Source organism: Ictidomys tridecemlineatus, chromosome 14 (genome assembly GCF_052094955.1).
Source record: "Ictidomys tridecemlineatus isolate mIctTri1 chromosome 14, mIctTri1.hap1, whole genome shotgun sequence".
Classification (NCBI taxonomy): domain Eukaryota; kingdom Metazoa; phylum Chordata; class Mammalia; order Rodentia; family Sciuridae; genus Ictidomys; species Ictidomys tridecemlineatus.
This window is the reverse complement of record NC_135490.1, coordinates 25,295,345-25,319,207: the sequence shown is the minus strand read 5'-3', so window position 1 is coordinate 25,319,207 and position 23,863 is coordinate 25,295,345. Positions and strand designations below refer to the sequence as shown.

General features: G+C 33.4%; 1 protein-coding gene across 7 annotated transcripts in view; it reads right to left on the bottom strand.

The window, feature by feature from the left end:
• Positions 1-23,863, bottom strand: part of Cep44 (centrosomal protein 44) — a 42,238-nt gene that overhangs the window by 9,462 nt on the left and 8,913 nt on the right. For 5 of the 7 annotated variants that reach the window (XM_013358709.4, XM_040293910.2, XM_013358710.4 and 2 more), the window contains 7 exons: positions 16,830-16,956; positions 13,717-13,864; positions 7,458-7,604; positions 6,734-6,859; positions 4,472-4,642; positions 3,070-3,276; positions 2,312-2,384 (listed from right to left, as the gene is read on the bottom strand). In XM_013358709.4, coding sequence (XP_013214163.1) covers positions 2,312-2,384; positions 3,070-3,276; positions 4,472-4,642; positions 6,734-6,859; positions 7,458-7,604; positions 13,717-13,864; positions 16,830-16,918 — 961 coding nt within the window. In that variant the 5' untranslated portion in view covers positions 16,919-16,956. The remainder of the gene's footprint in view (positions 1-2,311; positions 2,385-3,069; positions 3,277-4,471; positions 4,643-6,733; positions 6,860-7,457; positions 7,605-13,716; positions 13,865-16,829; positions 16,957-23,863) is intronic. The other 2 variants (XR_002483993.3, XM_040293913.2) reach the window with 1 other exon arrangement.

Sequence of the window (23,863 nt, the reverse complement as noted above, 5' to 3'; positions counted from 1 at the left end):
CCTACATCCTGGGAGCAAATTTTTACTCCTCACACATCAGACAGAGCACTAATCTCTAAGGTATATAAAGAACTCAAAAAGCTAAACACCATAAAAACAAATAACCCAATCAATAAACTGGCTAATGACATGAACAGACACTTCTCAGAAGAGGATATCCTATCAATCAATAAATATATTAAAAAAATGTTCATCATCGCTAGCAATTAGAGAAATGCACATCAAAACTACTTTAAGAAATCATCTCACTCCAGTCAGAATGGCAGCTATTATCAAGACAAACAACAATAAGTGTTGGTGAGGGCTGGGGATGTGGCTCAAGTGGTAGCGCGCTCGCCCAGCATGCATGCGGCCAGGGTTCGATCCTCAGCACCACATACAAACAAAGATGTTGTGTCCATCAAAAACTAAAAAGTAAATATTAAAATTCTCTCTCTCTCTCTCTCTCTCTCTGTCTCTCCTTCTCTCTCTGTCTCTCCTTCTCCCTCTCTCTCTCTCTCTTTAAAAAAAAAATAAATAAGTGTTGGCGAGGATGTGGGGAAAAAGGCACACTCATACATTGCTGGTGGGACTGCAAATTAGTGCAGCCAATATGGAAAGCAGTATGGAGATTCCTTGGAAAACTTGAAATAGAACCACCATTTGACCCAGCTATCCCTCTCCTGGGTCTATACCCAAAGGACTTAAAAACAGTATTCTACAGGGATACAGCCTGTTTATAGCAGCACAATTCACAATAGCTGAACTGTACAACCAACCTAAATGCCCTTCAGTAGATGAATGGATTAAAAATGTGGCATATATACACAATGAAATATTACTCAGCAAAAAAAGAGAATAAAATCATGACATTTGCAGGTAAATGGATAATGTTGGAGAAGATAATGCTAAGTGAAGTTAGCCAATCCCAAAAAAACAAATGGCGAATGTCTTCTCTGATATAAGGTAACTGACTCATAGTGGGGTAGGGAGAGAGAGCATGGGAGGAATAGACGAACTCTAGATAGGGCAGAGGGGTGGGAGGGGAAGGCAGGGGGCAGGGGGTTAGCAATAATGGTGGAATGTGATGGACATAATTATCCAAAGTACATGTATGAAGACATGAATTGGTGTGAACATACTTTATATACAGAGATATGAAAAATTGTGTTCCGTATGTGTAATAAGAAGTGTCATGCATTCCACTGTCATGTATTTAAAAAATAAAGGCACTTAAAAAAAAGAAAAAGAAATTGGTACGTGTACTAATTAAGTAGTGGTTAAGAGAAAAGAATTGATTGCATGCATTCAAATTTGTCTATCATTCGATAACTGTGTGACCCTTGGTTACTCAATCTCACTGTACCTTAGTTTCTTAATCTATAAAATATCGGTAATAACAGTATTTATCTTGGGTAATTATTTTGAGAATTAAATCAGTTAATATAATAGGTAGAATTGTGCCAGGCACACAGTTACCACTGTAATGTACTGTTGTTATTATTATATATATATAATAGCTAAAGATTTTACTATATACTAAACTATATACTATATACTAAACTTTACATATACTAAAATTTAACTACACAATGAATTCTCAATTGTACGAAGTATTTCTCCTACAAATACAATTTAATCATAGACACAAAATAAAAACATGTCTTTCAAGAACAATGGAAGAATCAAAAGAATAAAAATGTTGTTGATGCAATGTAAAACTAATTAAAACACATTTTTAAACATTTTAAAAAGAGCAAAAAAAAAAAAAAAAAGCTGTTGCTGAAAAACAGAAATCTTTATCCAAGCTGCTCCATGCAGCTCAGTCACCCTGATAATATCTTTGTGAAGGCAAGAGACATGGGAAAGATCTGTCACTGCTGTCACTAATTTTAGATCTTTCTTCTTTTACTGCTATCAGTGAACTATTCAAATGCAAAAAGTTTTCAATACTTCACAGATTATTGACAAATGTTTTCTTCTTTTACATATATTATTTGCATTCAAGAATGCTACAAAAGTTTAAAAATTAAAAATGCTAAAGGTCGATGTTGTTAATCTAGAGTGACAAAAAGAGCAAGATGTCTCCAAGGTTTGCAACTATGTACACTGGAATTTATTCACCCAACTATGTTACATGAGATATGTAAACTGGCTTCTCAAGCAATCCTTAGTTTCAGTAGTATTTAGGTTCATTATTTTTTTCTGGAAGCTTTGTGTTTTCTTTAAAAAACAAGGCTTGAGAATACTAACATTACCAAGTACCTATAAAAATTATTTTTCTGAAAATCCCTTGTTATACCACCAATAATAATACTATTTAGGGACTTACCAAGAGTCTGAAGATCTACATCACTACCAGAAGCACATTCTTCACTCACTACATTTAAGTCTATATATTCATTCTGCAAAGTATAGTTATAAACATTTAGAATAAAATGAAAAGAAAAATGTTTTCATTTTATATTCTTACTGCCATGTATAAAGTATTAAAAGGGAACGATGTTAAATAATTTAAATTATTTTATTTTCAAAGCAATATGTAAGTATTTGTAGGCATTAGAAGTATCTTTCAAATGTAGAAGCAAATTTAAGCTTCTTGAATCTACCAACTTTATTTTCTATGAAGAAAAAACGAAACAGAATTGAATTCTAAATAATAGAAACAATTTCTCAGTTCCAATACAACAATGGTAAGTTCAGTTGTTATTTCTATGAAATTCACATTAGAAGTTATTAAGTAAAAAAAGAGTTGATTTTTCATCTTCTTCAAATATTGTACTATTAAGAGATTAATTTCAAACTTTTTATAAACAAAATCAAACATATTCTTACCTCATTTTAAGTAATTTAAGTATTTTTAACAACTTAGAGCTCAATTTACAGGTTTTCCAGATTATCCTACTTGATAAAGAGAAAAATAATAGCCACAGATAAAACAGGCTATATTTAGACAGAACTTCATTCTAAGTAAACATTTTCTCATTACCTAAATACTCTCATATTTAAATTTCCAATAGAAAACACACCTAACAGTAAAAAAATGCTTTATTATATCTGAGATATTCTAGACATGCTAAGGAAAAATACCTTTTTGGACAAAAGCAATTCTGTTTCAAGAAGAGTGACACGACTCAGAAGATTAGTCCAGGTCGTTTCATCTACCATCACTTTTCCTTTCATTGCTTCTTCCAAACAGTCTAACCTTTTCTCTATGGAAGGCAACTTATTAAGCTTTTCTTGGCATTCAGCAAGCATGGTCTGTAGTGTAGTAATCTCAAGGTTAACTTTTACATCCTAAAATGATTAAAAAGATTAATTTATAAGTTGAAATTCCTTTAAAGTCAATGTATTCCCATTTTCACCATGTTATTTCAATAGTTAGGAGAGGCAGTACAGTAAGAGTCAAAAGAACTATCACTGGAAGGAGACTACTTGAACATTTAAGTTAGTTCATCTCAAATATGAGATCTCACGTTTCCATTCCCATCTAAAAAAATAGAGCAACAATAACTATTAACATGGTTCCTGTGAGTGAATCTACATAATGCCCTTAAATAATACAGATGGTACAATAAAATTTCCACTAACAATTTCTTTTAACAAACAAAACTAAGAGGAAATGACCAAAATGACATTAAGTGCATTGAGATTATTCACTGTGCCATATAACAGGAAATAAGTCAAATGGCTATCTGGTATTTTTTATAAATGCCAATTATATATTAAGATGTACAGAAATCGTATGACATAGATGAAGGATTGAAACAGATATTTTAGCAAAAGCAGTAGAGATCATGTATATAACAGGGTCCACGGCAATAAAGGCTAATAGAAATGGTAATCTAGTAGAAAAAAAAATAGCATGGATCCAGAGAAGAAAATGAAAAGACAATGAAGTGCCAAGCTTTTCCAATCATCAATATAGGAAAACATGTAGTAGGCAAACTCCACTGTACAAAGTGGTATATTTTATCTCACTAGATTATAAATTTTTAAAATTTTTTAATTTGTTCTTTTTAGATATACATGACAGTAGAATATAATTTGACACACTATACATACACGGAGTATAAATTCCCATTCTTGTGGCTACACCAGATATGGAATTACACTAGTCATGTATTCATATATGAACTTAGGAAACTTATGTCTCATTTATTCTACTGTCCTTCCTAGTCCCATTCCCACTCCATTCCCTTTATTCCCTTTTGTCCAATCCAATGAACTTCATTCTCCCCTTCCACCCTTGACACGATGTCTTCTTATTTTTTGCATTACTCAAAACATATGCCCAAAGTCCTAAACACAACAACAAATAATATCAGTTTAATGATATTTAGTATGACTGATTACTACATAATGATAACATGAGTAATATGCCATCATTAATAATTCAAAAGGCTAGAAATATGGCAAAGTTTAAACACTGAAACAGTCAAGGTTATCAAAAGAAATACTGGCATTTGATAAAGAAGTCTAACATTCTTACTTTTTGCTCATCCTTGATTTCAGGCACGTTTTCTTCAGGAATGTTTATTTCAGAAGGCTTTAAGCTCAACATATCAAATGCTTCATCAGTATCTGCTACTGGACTTGTTGTAGCTTCAGGAATGTCAAGATTATCTTCATTATACAGGTGACGAATCACCACAGCTTTCTTCTGCATAAGAAAAATATGTAAGAAATACTTTAATGGTTGTACTCCCATAGTTATTTCAAACAACACATGGTCATTTTGCAAAAAGAATACCTGATCTTCCTTTCAAGATTTAAAAAAATCTTAAATCGCCATATATAATATAATGTATCAAAATACTATAAAATATTATTGTTACAATATTTTATGTGTGACCATGAAACTGTGGTTCATATTTTTAAAAGCATTCTATTTTAAAACATTTCTATTTTAGAAAAAAATTGAAATATTTATTTAACGATCTTTAGATTTGTTTGAAAATGTCAGGAAGAGTTATTGCAATAAAGGTGAAACTAGATTAGCAAAGAATTGGTAAATTTTTGAAATGAGGTAATGGGTACTTTTACAAATGTTTAAAGTATTCCATAATATAAAATGTTATTTTAAAAGAGCTGGGATATTCAACATAGTAACCACCGTCTAATGTGGCTAGTCTAAATCAACATGTGCTAGAACAACAGAGAACACAGGGTATTTGAGACTTATCACAAGAAAAAAAAAATCGCTCAATTTTAAAACATTGATCACATGTTAAAATCATATTTTTAGTAGATAATTGTACTATTAAAACTAAAAAGTATAATTAACAAGTCACAATATATTACACCTTCAGGTAACAATCAAAACCTAATAATGGCAAAGGGAAAATTCTGACAAGAAGAACTAGGTCCAACAATGCATTTATAAAGGGCTCTTTTGCCTACTTACTTTCCACAGTTTGTGTATACACTATACAAACTTAACATATGTGACAAAGTCATGAATAGCATTCTTTATAAAGTGCTGTGAAGGAAATAATTTGCTTTAATACAGATTCATATTTTGCCCATAAACAAAGAAATGTACTTAAGATTCTAACTTTTCTAAATCTTAGAATGTTAATATTTATTCAAATTTCTGATGATTAATTATAAATTATGTCAGACTGAAGATCTGACATAAATCATTAAATTTTGATAGATAATGAAGAAAACTAAGACAATAAAAAACAAATCTAGTGTATTGAAATTTTACATTTTTCTTTGTTAGGATAATTTAGATTACCCTTCAACCTACACACTGAAATAAATTGAAAAGTACATTTAATTATATCAAATCATATTTAATATCAAAGTAATAAGTACTTATTAAATATGCCCAATAGTGTGCTAACGCACAGTGAAGGTAAAAAAAAGTGATATAAATCCCTGTTTACTCATGTTCTAGTTAAGGAAGGATATATGATATAAATCATTTAACAGTCAGAAAATCATAAGAAACTAACAAGAGTTAGAAGACTTAGAGATGTGTATGGATGAAAACTATGGGCAGTTATTCAGAATCCACGCCTCTTAGAATTCCTTTACTGACATAGCATAAGAACCTATTCACCTGGGATACTATCCTTCAATCTAAGAAAGTTTTTGCCAGATAGAAGACAGCTGAAAGTACATATATAATTAAAAAATAATACTTTGGTTTAAATATCTCTTGGAGATAGAAAAACTATACTTCTAAATATACTGGATACACTTAGGCATAGATGCTAAAAGTAGTCAAAAACTGATATCAAAACAGAGAAAATATTAAAAACACCTACATGTAAAACAACCAAAACCCAATTCCAAATTAGGAGATTATCAATCATTAGATAATCAATACTCTTAATTGTAAAACCATCAATGTATGTAAATTTATCATCATAACCTCCACTATAATTAATGGTGGATTCTTCATATGTTCCCATTTTAGGAAGAACAGATACATATAATGAAGAGTAGATGTAGATAACTGCATAATGTAACTTTAAATTGCCAGTATTTTATCTGGGAAATGAAGCAGAATTTGAAACTAGAAATATAAGGCTTATTTGATTTTACATTGCTATTCTCTTCTTAAAACTTCAGGAACTTTCCCAAACAATATTTGGTATATGAAGTAAACATCCCTACATTGTAGTATTTGACTCAAAAGTTTCACCATAGCCAGGGAGAGAAGTGAATCATGTATGTCATATTCACCATACAGATAACTCTTTATTAAATTATATGATATTTTTTTAAAATATTTTCATACCTTTCCTGAAGTCAGAAACCTGCCAGTCGTGACATCAATGCTGACAGGTTCTAAAAGTGCTTTCTCATTGCTTGAACAAGGTTCTGACTTACCAGCAATGCTTTTCTTTCTTTGTTGTGATGGAGTCTAGAAACAAAATGATATTAGACATAATTACAGCTGGGCATGGTGGCACATATTTTTCATCTCAGTGACTTGGGAGACTGAGAGCAGGAGGATTGAAAGTTGAGGCCAACCTCATCAACTTAGCAAGAACCTAAGCAAATTAGTGAGACCTGTCTTAATAAAATATCTGGGAATATAGCTCAGTGGTAAAGGGCCCCTAGATTCAATGTTCAGTACCAGAAAAAAAAAAGGAATTTATTACAAATTTTCTGTGAAAGAATAATGTATACTTAATTTCACTATCATATAAATATTCATATATAAATATATCTAAAAATAATGAGACTCTAGAAACTATATGTCTTTTAAAAACTAAGAAGTGAAGAAAATGCATTATCTTTGAACTGTTGGTTTAGGACTAGCAGTTCCAAGTTACAGGTGTATAAAAATAAGTGACTAGTATTTAAAGTAAACATAAAGCTTTATAAGATTACCCAAATCTGTGAATAATGTAATAATTGTATTATGCAACAACTGGCTATATAGGGGCTTAATTTTATACATTAAAATGTTGGGTCATTTAGCATAAGTTAGCATCCAAATCTATTCACAGAATTACCTTGGTAAGACTACTTAATTCCTTGTGCTTCTTCATCACACAATTCAAAATATCACAAGTAATTTGGATTTTCCATTCTGCGAACCCACATTGAATAAATTGCTTTTTTGTCAAAATTGGTTTATAATTAAAGTGATCACGAAGAAGCTGCAAAGAGGAAAAAGATTCTGTAATGTAACCATTTTCTTCTTTAATTCAAAATGATAAATAGCTATTAGGTCAGGAGATAGCTATCTTCGAGAGGACAAGAAAGACTAAGTCATTAATGAATGCTATTACAGAAATTTATAGAGCTGGTGTGAGTCAGGAGAGGCATCCACGTAGAAAACAGACAGCGAGAGGGCTGGGGAATGTAGCTCGGTGGCAGAACTCTTGCCCTAGTATTGCCTAGAATCCCTGGGTTCAATCCTAATTACAGCAAAACCAACCAACCAACCAACCAACCAACCAGGTAGCTAGGAATGTGCCAGAGAGATGCAAAAATAGTCAATCATCAAAAAGTTCAAAAATCTTCGTAGGTACTAGAAAATCGCCTTAGTTCATTAAAATACCAAGCTACTATACTAGATTTCAGAAAACCATAGTTCCATTTGTTTATAATTCTATTACACTTTTAGACAAGTCAATATATTTTTTTTAAAGAGAGAGTGAGAGAGGAGAGAGAGAGAGAGAAAATTTTTTTAATATTTATTTTTTAGTTCTCGGCGGACACAACATCTTTGTTGGTATGTGGCGCTGAGGATCGAACCCGGGTCGCACGCATGCCAGGCGAGCGCGCTACCGCTTGAGCCACATCCCCAGCCCATATTTTTAAAAAATATTTATTAAGACCCAACAATATGCTGCCTACAGGAGACGCATTTGATAGAAAAAGATATTCATAGACTGAAGGTGAAAGGTTGGGAAAAATCATACCACTCATATGGAATGCGGAAGCAAGCAGGAGTGTCCATACTCATATCTAATAAAATAGATTTCAAACCAAAGATAATCAAAAGGGATAAAGAAGGACACTTCATACTGCTCAAGGGAACCATACTCCAACAAGACATAACAATCATAAATATATATGCCCCAAATAATGGTGCGGCTGTGTTTATCAAGCAAACTCTCCTCAAGTTCAAGAGTCTAATAGACCACCATACAATAATCATGGGAGACTTCAACACACCTCTCTCACCACTAGACAGATCTTACAAACAAAAGTTAAATAAGGAAACTATAGAACTCAATAACATAATTAACAACCTAGACTTAATTGACATATATAGACTATACCACCCAAAATCAAGTAGTTACACTTTTTTCTCAGCAGCACATGGAACCTTCTCAAAAATAGACCATATATTATGTCACAGGGCAACTCTTAGACAATATAAAGGGGTAGAGATAATACCATGCATCTTATCTGATCATAATGGAATAAAACTGAAAATCAATGATAAAAGAAGGAAGGAAAAATCAAGCATCACTTGGAGAATGAACAATAGGTTGCTGAATGATCAATGGGTTTTAGAAGACATCAAGGAGGAAATTAAAAACTTCCTAGAGTTAAATGAAAACACAGACACAACATATCGGAATCTATGGGACACATTGAAAGCAGTTCTAAGAGGAAAATTCATTGCTTGGAGTTCATTCCTCAAAAAAAGAAAAAACCAACAAATAAATGATCTCATACTTCATCTCAAAATCCTAGAAAAAGAAGAGCAAAACAACAGCAAAAGAAGTAGAAGGCAAGAAATAATTAAAATCAGAGCTGAAATAAATGAAATTGAAACAAAAGAAACAATTGAAAAAATTGACAAGACTAAAAGTTGGTTCTTTGAAAAAATAAATAAAATTGACAGACCCTTAGCCATGCTAGCGAAGAGAAGAAGAGAGAGAACTCAAATTACTAACATACGGGATGAAAAAGGTAATATCACAACAGACACTTCAGAAATACAGAAGATAATCAGAAATTATTTTGAATCCTTATACTCCAATAAAATAGAAGATAGTGAAGGCATAGATAAATTCCTTAAGTCTTATGACCTGCCCAGATTGAGTTAGGAGGATATAGACAACCTAAACAGACCAATAACAATAGAGGAAATAGAAGAAACCATCAAAAGATTACCAACTAAGAAAAGCCCAGGACCGGATGGGTATACAGCAGAGTTTTACAAAACCTTTAAAGAGGAACTAACACCAATACTTTTCAAGCTATTTCAGGAAATAGAAAAAGAGGGAGAACTTCCAAATTCATTCTATGAGGCCAACATCACCCTGATTCCGAAACCAGACAAAGACACTTCAAAGAAAGAAAACTACAGACCAATATCTCTAATGAACCTTGACGCAAAAATCCTCAATAAAATTCTGGCGAATCGGATTCAAATACATATCAAAAAAATTATACATCATGATCAAGTAGGATTCATCCCTGGGATGCAAGGCTGGTTCAATATACGGAAATCAATAAATGTTATTCACCACATCAATAGACTTAAAAATAAGAACCATATGATCATCTCGATAGATGCAGAAAAAGCATTCGACAAAGTACAGCATCCCTTCATGTTCAAAACTCTAGAAAAATTAGGGATAACTGGAACATACCTCAACATTGTAAAAGCAATCTACGATAAGCCACAGGCCAGCATCATTCTGAATGGAGAAAAATTGAAGGCATTCCCTCTAAGATCTGGTACAAGACAGGGATGCCCTCTCTCACCACTTCTGTTCAACATAGTCCTCGAAACACTGGCCAGAGCAATTAGACAGACGAAAGAAATTAAAGGCATAAAAATAGGAAAAGAACTTAAATTATCACTATTTGCAGATGATATGATCCTATACCTAGCAGACCCAAAAGGGTCTACAAAGAAGCTATTAGAGCTAATAAATGAATTCAGCAAAGTGGCAGGATATAAGATCAACACGCATAAATCAAAGGCATTCCTGTATATCAGTGACAAATCCTCTGAAACGGAAATGAGGACAACTACTCCATTCACAATATCCCCCCAAAAAATAAAATACTTGGGAATCAACCTAACAAAAGAGGTGAAAGATTTATATAATGAAAATTACAGAACCCTAAAGAAAGATATAGAAGAAGACCTTAGAAGATGGAAAAATATACCCTGCTCATGGATAGGCAGAACTAACATCATCAAAATGGCGATATTACCAAAAGTTCTCAATAAGTTCAATGCAATGCCAATCAAAATCCCAACGGCATTTCTTGTAGAAATAGAGAAAAGAATCATGAAATTCATATGGAATAATAAAAGACCCAGAATAGCAAAAACAATGCTAAGCAGGAAGTGTGAATCAGGCGGTATAGCGATACCAGACTTCAAACTATACTACAGAGCAATAGTAACAAAAACAGCATGGTACTGGTACCAAAACAGGCGGGTGGACCAATGGTACACAATAGAGGATACAGTAACCAATCCACAAAACTACAACTATCTTATATTTGATAAAGGGGCTAAAAGCATGCAATGGAGGAAGGATAGCATCTTCAACAAATGGTGCTGGGAAAACTGGAAATCCATTTGCATCAAAATGAATCTGAATCCCTATCTCTCGCCATGCACAAAAGTTAACTCAAAATGGATCAAGGAGCTTGATATTAAATCAGAGACACGGCATCTGATAGAAGAAAAAGTTGGTTATGATCTACATACTGTGGGATCGGGCCCCAAATTCCTCAATAGGACACCCATAGTGCAAGAGTTAACAACTAGAATCAACAAATAGAACTTACTCAAACTAAAAAGTTTTTTTCTCAGCAAAAGAAACAATAAGAGAGATAAACAGGGAGCCTACATCCTGGGAACAAATCTTTAATCCACACACTTCAGATAGAGCCCTAATAACCAGAATATACAAAGAACTCAAAAAATTAGACAATAAGATAACAAATAACCCAATCAATAAATGGGCCAAGGACCTGAACAGACACTTCTCAGAGGAGGACATACAATCAATCAATAAGTACATGAAAAAATGCTCACTATCGCTAGCAGTCAGAGAAATGCAAATCAAAACTACCCTAAGATACCATCTCACTACAGTAAGATTGGCAGCCATTAGGAAGTCAAACAACAATAAGTGCTGGAGAGGATGCGGGGAAAAGGGCACTCTTATTCATTGCTGGTGGGACTGCAAATTGGTGCAGCCAATTTGGAAAGCAGTATGGAGATTTCTTGGAAAGCTGGGAATGGAACCACCATTTGACCCAGCTATTCCCCTTCTCGGTTTATTCCCTAAAGACCTAATAAGAGCATGCTACAGGGACACTGCTACATTGATGTTCATAGCAGCACAATTCACTATAGCAAGATTATGGAATCAGCCTAGATGCCCTTCAATAGATGAATGGATAAAAAAAAATGTGGCATTTATACACAATGGAGTATTACTCTGCATTAAAAAATGACAAAATCATAGAATTTGGAGGGAAATGGATGGCATTAGAGCAGATTATGCTAAGTGAAGCTAGTCAATCGTTAAAAAACAAATACCAAATGACCCCTTTGATATAAGGGGAGTAAACAAGGACAGGGTAGAAACGAAGAGCTTGAGAAGAAGATTTACATTAAACAGGGATGAGAGGTGGGAGGGAAAGGGAGTGAGAAGGGAAATCGCATGGAAATGGAAGGCGATCCTCAGGGTTATACAAAATGATATATAAGAGAAAAGGAGGGGTAAGACAAGATCATATAAATGGAAGAAATGATTTACAGTAGAAGGGGTAGAGAGAGAAAAGGGGAGGGGAGAGAAGGGGAGGGGAGATAGTAGAGAATAGGACAAACAGCAGAATACATCAGACACTAGAAAGGCAATATGTCAATCAATGGAAGGGTAACTGATGTGATACAGCAATCTGTATACGGGGTAAAGTTGGGAGTTCATAACCCGCTTGAATCAAACTGTGAAATATGATGTATTAAGAACTGTGTAATGTTTTGAACGACCAACAATAAAAATAAATAAATAAATAAATAAATAAAATAAAATTAAAATATTTATTTTTTAGGTGCTAGACACAATATGTTTATTTTATTTATATGTGGTGCTGAGGATCGAAGCCAGGGCCTCACACATGCTAGGCAGGCGCTCTACCACTGAGCCACAACCTCAGCCCCAAGTCAATATGTTTTTTGATCTCAATTTCTCATTTGTGAACGGACTAGACCAGTGGTTCTAAAGTTGTAAAGTTCTGCCAGGTGACATCCTAATATTTCTTACAAATTCTATTTACGCTTCTATAGGAGCTTTCTGGGGTTAGAATACATATAAAAGCTCCCATTCCATTAAACGCAACTCTATTGTTTTTTAAAGGTAAGATCTAATAAATAGGCCTTACCATAAAAAAAGTTTTAAAAAACACAATACTTGAGAAAAAAATAAATGATTAAAAATATTTTTAAAATTAAATTCAATATACATATAGTAGAAATGTAGATATTAGTTAAATATAAGACAAGGTCTTAGACCTCAAAGAACAAATTACCTCAAAGTTTCAGTTCTTATGCACAAATACATTAACTCATAATTTTATGAACTACAAATTTTTACTGAATGTAATTACATTTACCTCTAAGTTCTGCCAGTGTATCAAATTTTACTAACATTTGATAGAAAAATGGCAAATGACAGTCAGTGACTAATGTTTATAGTTGCCATAATTTATCAGAGTAGGAAACATTCACAGTCACAAAGCAAACTTGAATTGCATTTTGATTTCCATAGGGTATGCATTTTAATGTCATGAATGAGTATGAAATATTTTGTCAATTATATATGCTGCATACACAATCCAGGGCTGCAGAACATTTTGGTCAATGATGGACCATATATATGACAGTGGTCCCAGAAGATCAAAATGGAGTTGAAGAATTCCTATTGCCTAATATTTTTACTATGCCTTTTATATGTTTCGATATATAAATCTTTATTTTGTATTACAATTGCCTACAACACTTAGTACAGTAATGTGTTGTATAACTTTACAGTCTAGGAATAATAGCTTATACATATACCTTAGGTATGTAATAGGACATAGCATCAAGGTTTGTGTAAGTACACACTATGATGTTTGTATAATGACAAAATCACCAAACAACACACTTTTCAGAATACCCCCATCATTAAGTGACATGTGACAGCATCTAAGGAATTATTATTAAAACATTAATTTTTTCAAATCATTTAATAAGTTCTAAAATATTATTGTTTCACCATCAACTCAAAATACCTTATAGACAGTATCTATAAAGCGCAAGTCATTCTTTGCTATCAGCTCTACGTTGGATTCCATCAGAAGTTCTGTTACATAAGGTGAGTATGAAGTAAGAGAATAGCTGATGATGGGCAAAGAAGCTGCTGTGTCTCCCTTTACCAAACTGTTAGAAGAAAAAAAGGAAACAGATTTTAATGAGCATAATTCTGAAAGCTCAATGATCAAGGTAGAATTAAAAATCTTGTAAATAATTTGTGAGCCATGATACAATTAGGTCATACATGACCCTCCAGATTCTATCTCCCATTCTAAACCACTCTAGCATGAAACACTGTTATTCATGGTTCATCTACTTAAAAACTTACTTTAGCTCTTTAGCACCAACAGTCTATTTACTATAGTATTTTGTGGGGAGGCACTCTGAATGATTTGTGTCTTCCATCCTGGAGCAGAGAGGCATTGACATCTTGTAGTGACCTGGACATTGCTCCTGGTCCAGGAAGTTAAGGGCATGTCTTCAGACACAGGCATGTCGCTCCATGGCCCCTTGGATCAAATTACACTCACCTGTCCTTTGTAACCCTGCCCCTTCTGAACTTTTCTGGATGGAACTTTCTAAGAATAAGGGTCCCTGCAATAAAAGCCCACTATTGAATGTGCTTGCTCTCTCTCGCCAGCCTTGCATGACTTTTTATTGCTCTCCTATTTGAGGAGCCTGAGGCTGAGAGTGGAGAAGCCATCCTGAAGCTTGTTTAAAGGTAAAGTGTGTATCTGTGTTTTATTTGGTGTACCAGGGAATTCACACCAGTGACCTTAAGTTCAGCTGCCTTCGTGGGTTGGGGGCAGCAGTATTTATTGATTTTCCAGAGCTTAGTCTTACCAGATTGACTTCATTTTCTAACACTTCACAGTGCTCAACAACACATGGTGGTTTTGCAAACACTTGTTACATTACCTTATTTGTTTTCTACACAAACTTACAAAAGTAAATATTATGAATTATAAGTTACAAATAAGGAAAAAAGGACTAGAAAGAGTATACGCTATAATTAGGCAAGCTGTTTACAACATTCCACTTTTTGCTCAGTTGAAATCTATACCTTATTAGTTTCCCACAACAAAGCATATGATTTTTCTCTTTTGTATTTCTTTTTGAGTAAAGCAATATTTTACTCAAAGAGGAAATTGCTCTGGCAACCTTCTCTATCTGAAATATAGTCCAAAAATAAAATGAAAGAAATACTGTTGAACAGCAAATGTGTTCATTTTATTCACTTTATGAACAGATAACAGCCAAGATTACATTAAACACATCTTATGCTAATTTCAATGACTTTGGTTATTCAGCTTCTAAGGACTTAGCAGATTAGAAACAGTAAGGAAAAAAAGGATAATACAAATCAGTAGTATATCAACACAAAAAACAGTTCATGATAGGAAATTTTTTAAAAAATTTTACAGAAAAGATAGAAAGAATCAAATTATGTAGGGGAGTGTTATATGTGTATTTGTATATGTGTGGTTGTGAGAAGGAAACAATCTGAGTCTCTGTGGAAGAAGCAACCTCTCTTAATAGACCTTGCCAATATCACCATGTTTGGGAATAATCTAAAAAGTATTGTTCTTAATGATGCTCATGGTTCAATAAAAAAAAATTGTTTAAACACTGTTGCTATGGATATAAGGTGTTCTCCAAAAGCTCCCCTGTTCATGCAGGTATGTTTGGAAGTGAAATGATTGTGAGAGCTGTAACCTAATCAGTCCATCCAGGCTTGAATGAACTGATGGTTAATTACAGGCAGGTAGGGCATGGCTGCAGGAGGTAAGTCACTGGGGGCATGGCCTGGAAGGGTGCATCTTCCCTGTGGCCCATTAGCCACTTCCTCTCTGCTTCCCGAACACCTCTATGAGCTGAGCAGCTTTCCTCTGTTGAACCCTTCTATCATCTGCTTTGCCTTGCACCAAGCACAGAATTCAGCCCACCACTGAGCTATAATACCATGAGCCAAAATTAAGTTTTTCTCCTTTAAATTGTTCTTGTCAAGTATTTTTGTCATAGCAATAAAAAGCTAACTAAAACTACTGTAGAAAGAACACAGGTCAGTATTGGTATATTTTCAATTATTCCTACCTAAAATGTCTTAAAATGATGCTCAAAAATAATAAGAAAAAAACCTGTGTACTCAAACTGGTTAAGTCTTTACAAATTCTGGATATTTGAGATTTTCTTATTTTCAGAAGCCAAGATGACTGCTAAAACTATGGATTACATTTGTTTCATACCTTTGTTTCTTACAAAGTAATAGTAATTAAACTTTCTCCTTATTCTCACTATCCTTTTTACTTACAGCCTCCTCTTGGGATTAGTCCTCCCTAGTGTATAATTAGAATATCCATTCTCCTATGTAAAGCCCATTACTTGAGGATTCTACTTAGTCGTTAGTTTAATTCCACTACTTGAATATATACCTAACCTGGACTTATCTCTTGATACTCTTCCACTCGATAAATGTCTATCAACTAACCAACTCCTAATATATGCCAGGTACAATTCTAAATGTAGAGTTTCTGCAATGAACAAAACAAAAATCTCAGACTTTAGCTTCCATTCTACTGGGAGAAATATTTAATCAATCAATCAACCAATGATAATAGGTAAGAATATGTGCTATGAAAAAACAGATGAATTAAATATAAAAAAATATAATGATTATCACATCAGATGGGCATTTATAAAGGAGAATGTATGTTGCTATATTCTACAAAAAAAAGCAGCAATATCTCTGCTTATTTTGAATATATTAAAAAATAAGAAATATGATTCAACTGAATGAGTAGTAGATTATAACTAATAAAATCAGTTTGTCATATTTCTATAAATTTAAAAGTTATAGAGAAATAATACTTTATACTAGTGTATAATGAACTTATATAAATAGTATCTTAATTCTCTTGGGTTGGAATTTCTCACTAATCAATACTTATATACAAACTTCTAAAATGTCCTTTCTCAAATATTTTAAATATTTCAAAGGAAATTTAAATAGGATAAAATCTTTGTTTTTATTTAGGTGTTCCCTCTAAATTATTAGCAAAATAATACAAATAAGTTTGATATTATAACTTACCCTACACAGTCCACTTCTTCAGGATAATTTAGCAAGCGAAGCACTTGTTCTAGGTTCCGTAAGCTTCTTTTTAAGTCACCTGTTGCCATTATTTAACATTAGATTCAGCTCCAACTCTTGAAAGAATCTAATTTATCACATAAAAATAAAAATCCAGGAAAGAGTGGTTAAGTCAGTTTACGTTTTGAAATTTCTCTACTCTTCCTTGTTCATCTCTCTCATGGGCACTTGCTATGTTGATTTTATCCCAGCTCTATTTCTATTTTTTTTATTGATTGTTCAAAACATTACAGAGCTCATGATATATCATCTTTCATACATCTGACTCAATTGGGTTTTGAACTCCCATTTCTACCCCAAATACAGATTGCAGAATCACATCTGTTACATACTCACATTTTTACATAATGGCATATTAGCTATTATCTTTCCTACCTGTCAAGTACTTACTGACTTGTATCTACTATAAATTCTAGAATGTGTAGTGAGCTTCTTTCCTACCACCCATTATCTTTCCCTTGCAAAAAAGTTTGCTTTATGTTCATGTTCTTACAACGGATTTCATATGACATTCTCCCAAATATTTTTGCTTTGAACAATAAAGTAGAATTTGGAAAGACACAGCAAGTTAAAATGGCCTCTATCAGTGACTATTTTAGATACTTACATAAGATTTACATGATGCAAAGGGATAAAGAAGGACACTTCATACTGCTCAAGGGAACCATACACCAACAAGACATAACAATCATAAATATATATGCCCCAAATAATGGTGCGGCTGTGTTCATCAAGCAAACTCTCCTCAAGTTCAAGAGTCTAATAGACCACCATACAATAATCATGGGAGACTTCAACACACCTCTCTCACCACTGGACAGATCTTACAAACAAAAGTTAAATAAAGAAACTATAGAACTCAATAACACAATTAACAACCTAGACTTAATTGACATATATAGACTATACCACCCAAAATCAAGTAGTTACACTTTTTTCTCAGCAGCACATGGAACCTTCTCAAAAATAGACCATATATTATGTCACAGGGCAACTCTTAGACAATATAAAGGGGTAGAGATAATACCATGCATCTTATCTGATCATAATGGAATAAAACTGAAAATCAATGATAAGAGAATGAAGGAAAAATCAAGCATCACTTGGAGAATGAACAATAGGTTGCTGAATGATCAATGGGTTTTAGAAGACATCAAGGAGGAAATTAAAAACTTCCTAGAGTTAAATGAAAACACAGACACAACATATCGGAATCTATGGGACACATTGAAAGCAGTTCTAAGAGGAAAATTCATTGCTTGGAGTTCATTCCTCAAAAAAAGAAAAAACCAACAAATAAATGATCTCATACTTCATCTCAAAATCCTAGAAAAAGAAGAGCAAAACAACAGCAAAAGAAGTAGAAGGCAAGAAATAATTAAAATCAGAGCTGAAATAAATGAAATTGAAACAAAAGAAACAATTGAAAAAATTGACAAGACTAAAAGTTGGTTCTTTGAAAAAATAAATAAAATTGACAGACCCTTAGCCATGCTAGCGAAGAGAAGAAGAGAGAGAACTCAAATTACTAACATACGGGATGAAAAAGGTAATATCACAACAGACACTTCAGAAATACAGAAGATAATCAGAAATTATTTTGAATCCTTATACTCCAATAAAATAGAAGATAGTGAAGGCATAGATAAATTCCTTAAGTCTTATGACCTGCCCAGATTGAGTTAGGAGGATATAGACAACCTAAACAGACCAATAACAATAGAGGAAATAGAAGAAACCATCAAAAGATTACCAACTAAGAAAAGCCCAGGACCGGATGGGTATACAGCAGAGTTTTACAAAACCTTTAAAGAGGAACTAACACCAATACTTTTCAAGCTATTTCAGGAAATAGAAAAAGAGGGAGAACTTCCAAATTCATTCTATGAGGCCAACATCACCCTGATTCCGAAACCAGACAAAGACACTTCAAAGAAAGAAAACTACAGACCAATATCTCTAATGAACCTTGACGCAAAAATCCTCAATAAAATTCTGGCGAATCGGATTCAAATACATATCAAAAAAATTATACATCATGATCAAGTAGGATTCATCCCTGGGATGCAAGGCTGGTTCAATATACGGAAATCAATAAATGTTATTCACCACATCAATAGACTTAAAAATAAGAACCATATGATCATCTCGATAGATGCAGAAAAAGCATTCGACAAAGTACAGCATCCCTTCATGTTCAAAACTCTAGAAAAATTAGGGATAACTGGAACATACCTCAACATTGTAAAAGCAATCTACGATAAGCCACAGACCAGCATCATTCTGAATGGAGAAAAATTGAAGGCATTCCCTCTAAGATCTGGTACAAGACAGGGATGCCCTCTCTCACCACTTCTGTTCAACATAGTCCTCGAAACACTGGCCAGAGCAATTAGACAGACGAAAGAAATTAAAGGCATAAAAATAGGAAAAGAAGAACTTAAATTATCACTATTTGCAGATGATATGATCCTATACCTAGCAGACCCAAAAGGGTCTACAAAGAAGCTATTAGAGCTAATAAATGAATTCAGCAAAGTGGCAGGATATAAGATCAACACGCATAAATCAAAGGCATTCCTGTATATCAGTGACAAATCCTCTGAAACGGAAATGAGGACAACTACTCCATTCACAATATCCCCCCAAAAAATAAAATACTTGGGAATCAACCTAACAAAAGAGGTGAAAGATTTATATAATGAAAATTATAGAACCCTAAAGAAAGATATAGAAGAAGACCTTAGAAGATGGAAAAATATACCCTGCTCATGGATAGGTAGAACTAACATCATCAAAATGGCGATATTACCAAAAGTTCTCTATAAGTTCAATGCAATGCCAATCAAAATCCCAACGGCATTTCTTGTAGAAATAGAGAAAAGAATCATGAAATTCATATGGAATAATAAAAGACCCAGAATAGCAAAAACAATGCTAAGCAGGAAGTGTGAATCAGGCGGTATAGCGATACCAGACTTCAAACTATACTACAGAGCAATAGTAACAAAAACAGCATGGTACTGGTACCAAAACAGGCGGGTGGACCAATGGTACAGAATAGAGGACACAGAAACCAATCCACAAAACTACAACTATCTTATATTTGATAAAGGGGCTAAAAGCATGCAATGGAGGAAGGATAGCATCTTCAACAAATGGTGCTGGGAAAACTGGAAATCCATTTGCATCAAAATGAATCTGAACCCCTATCTCTCGCCATGCACAAAAGTTAACTCAAAATGGATTAAGGAGCTTGATATTAAATCAGAGACATGGCATCTGATAGAAGAAAAAGTTGGTTATGATCTACATACTGTGGGATCGGGCCCCAAATTCCTCAATAGGTCACCCATAGCGCAAGAGTTAACAACTAGAATCAACAAATGGGACTTACTCAAACTAAAAAGTTTTTTCTCAGCAAAAGAAACAATAAGAGAGATAAACAGGGAGCCTACATCCTGGGAACAAATCTTTAATCCACACACTTCAGATAGAGCCCTAATAACCAGAATATACAAAGAACTCAAAAAATTAGACAATAAGATAACAAATAACCCAATCAATAAATGGGCCAAGGACCTGAACAGACAATTCTCAGAGGAGGACATACAATCAATCAATAAGTACATGAAAAAATGCTCACCATCGCTAGCAGTTAGAGAAATGCAAATCAAAACTACCCTAAGATACCATCTCACTACAGTAAGATTGGCAGCCATTAGGAAGTCAAACAACAATAAGTGCTGGAGAGGATGCGGGAAAAGGGCACTCTTGTTCATTGCTGGTGGGACTGCAAATTGGTGCAGCCAATTTGGAAAGCAGTATGGAGATTTCTTGGAAAGCTGGGAATGGAACCACCATTTGACCCAGCTATTCCCCTTCTCGGTCTATTCCCTAAAGACCTAATAAGAGCATGTTACAGAGACACTGCTACATCGATGTTCATAGCAGCACAATTCACTATAGCAAGATTATGGAATCAGCCTAGATGCCCTTCAGTAGATGAATGGATAAAAAAAATGTGGCATTTATACACAATGGAGTATTACTCTGCATTAAGGAACGACAAAATCATAGAATTTGGAGGGAAATGGATGGCATTAGAGCAGATTATGCTAAGTGAAGCTAGTCAATCGTTAAAAAACAAATACCAAATGACCCCTTTGATATAAGGGGAGTAAACAAGGACAGGGTAAGGACGAAGAGCTTGAGAAGAAGATCTACATTAAACAGGGATGAGAAAAGGGGAGGGGAGGGGAGGGGAGGGGGGATAGTAGAGAATAGGACAGACAGCAGAATACATCAGACACTAGAAAGGCAATATGTCAATCAATGGAAGGGTAACTGATGTGAAACAGCAATCTGTATACGGGGTAAAGTTGGGAGTTCATAACCCACTTGAATCAAACTATGAAAGATGATGTATTAAGAACTGTGTAATGTTTTGAACGACCAACAATAAAAAAAAAAAAAAGATTTACATGATGCAATCAGTAAAAAATGAAGACACAGAAATTTGGCAAAGACATAGTCATTATTCCTAAGGCTCTGACCTCACACAGTTGCCAATCAGATGCTTTCTTTACAAATAAATATAGATGAACAAAATCCATTAAATAAATAAATAAGTTCAAGGTCCACCTACATAAGACAGATTAAAAGAATATAGCTTCATTTCCATTTTCTAAACACCACTAAGATGAAAGTAAATAACTAAAAATTATATATACCCTCCAGGATAAAGACAACTGGAGGAGATTTAATGTGATAAAATAATAATTAACAAAATTATGGAAAATGGAAAGCAGATGGATGAGTGACAGCCAACCTAGCAGGGCAGAGAAAGAGCAATTTAGCAAACAATAGAAACTACATAGGTTCACAAATAAGGGGCACCAGATACTTCTGAAAGTACACAAGTAAGGCCAAGAGAATGAAGTATAAGAAAAATCATTTGAAAGTCCATATAAGGTGTGTCTAAACCCTAGATGGGAAGGGGAGGGTGGATAGTAGGGGATAGGAAAGGTAGCAGAATACAACAGTCATTAATATGGTATTATGTAAAAATGTGGATGTGTAACCCATGTGATTCTGCAACTTGTATTTGAGGTAAAAAATAGGAGTTCATAACCCACTTGAATCAAATGTATAGAAGATGATATGTCATGAGCTTTGTAATGTTTTGAACAACCAATAAAAAAAAGAAGAGAAAAAAAAGAAAGAAAATGCATTTATTATTCTCATTAAAAACACTGTAAAGTTGAAAAATTTAAGTTGGACCTTTCATTGTAAGCTAGGGGCCATCCATATGTTAGAAAAAATATTAAAACTGAATTGGGGGGGGTTGGGGTTGTGGCTCAATGGTGTAGTGCTCTCTTAGCAAATGAAGGGCACTGGGTTCAATCCTCAGCACCACATAAAAATGAATAAATAAAATAAATGTATTGTGTCTAACTACAACTAAAAAATATTTTAAAAAACTGAATAGAAGGCTTAAAAAAGAATGAAAAAGTTTATCATAATTTAAAAATGAGTCAGAGATTGTCAGAGTGAATTAAAAAAAAACAAGATCCAACTATATGCTTTCTGTAAGAAGACCATTTTAAAAGAGACACATATAGATTAAAAGCAAATGGATAGAGAAAAAAAAATGGTAAGACTCATCAAAAAAGTGCAAATAACTATATTAAGTTCAGACATAGCATATTTTATAATATGAAAAGGCATCAGTGATAAAGAGGGACATTACATAATGATAAAATCAAATTCCAAGAAAATATAATAACCCTTAACATATATGCACCTGACAAAAGAACATCAAAATATGTGAGAACTGTGAGGAGAAACAGATAAATTCACTATTTTAACTGGAGACTTCTGACACCCTTCTATAATAAATATCCAAATCTAGCAGACAGAAGATGATTAAGGACTCAGGACACCATCAATTAACTGGATATAACAGATATCTAAAAACGACTTCACCCACAATTGCAGAATACACATTCATAAGAACACATGGAACATTCACTAAAGTAGACTCATAATAGACCATAAAACACTGTAGCAAACTTAAAAGAATAGAAATCATACAATGTCTGCTTTTACACTATAATGAAATTTAACTAAAAATCAAAAACAATTTAAAATAATAGTAAAAATAAAAATTTCAATAAAAATTAGAAGATAAGTTTGAAAAAATAAATATATTAAACAAAGGATGAAAAGATACAAACATGGAAAAGTATAAGAAAACCAGGGCATCAAACCAAAAGGTCTGACATCTAATGAATGGAAATTCCAGAAAGTCATCAGAGACACTGAGGGAAGAAGGTGTGAAATAATACAAAAACACCTCTTAGACCTAAATGTCATTATTTTCTAGACTGAAAGAGTCATTGAGTGATCGACATAAGTGAAATAAAACTCATGCCAAGATATATCAGTGTGATGTATCTCATAAGAGAAAAGCAGTAGTTCTAAAAGCATCCAAAGAAAAATAAATATATTACATATGAAGAGAATCAAAAGGAATCTCTATACAGACCTTATATGTTTTATAAAATTTAGTTTAGAAGGATCATGGATCTTAATGTATAATGTAAAAGTATAAAACTTTAAGAGGAAATATAGTAGAAACCTGATATGACCTTGAGTTTAGCAATGAGTTTCTAGATAATATCAATTTATAATCCATAAAACCAAAAATTGGTAAGCTAAGTTTCATTAAAATTAAAACTTCTGTTCTATGGAAGATATTGTTAGGAGAACAAAAAGAGGTCATGGTGTTACAAAATACATATTGGGTAAAGACTTGTTTCCAAAATATCCAAAGAACTCAAATTGAAGAGCATAAAGTCAACAACTCAGTTAAAAACTGGGCAAAAGATTGAACAGAGAATTCACCAAAGAGAAATACAGGTGGCATACAAGCATATAAGATATTCTCGCCTTGCATAAAAGTCAACTCA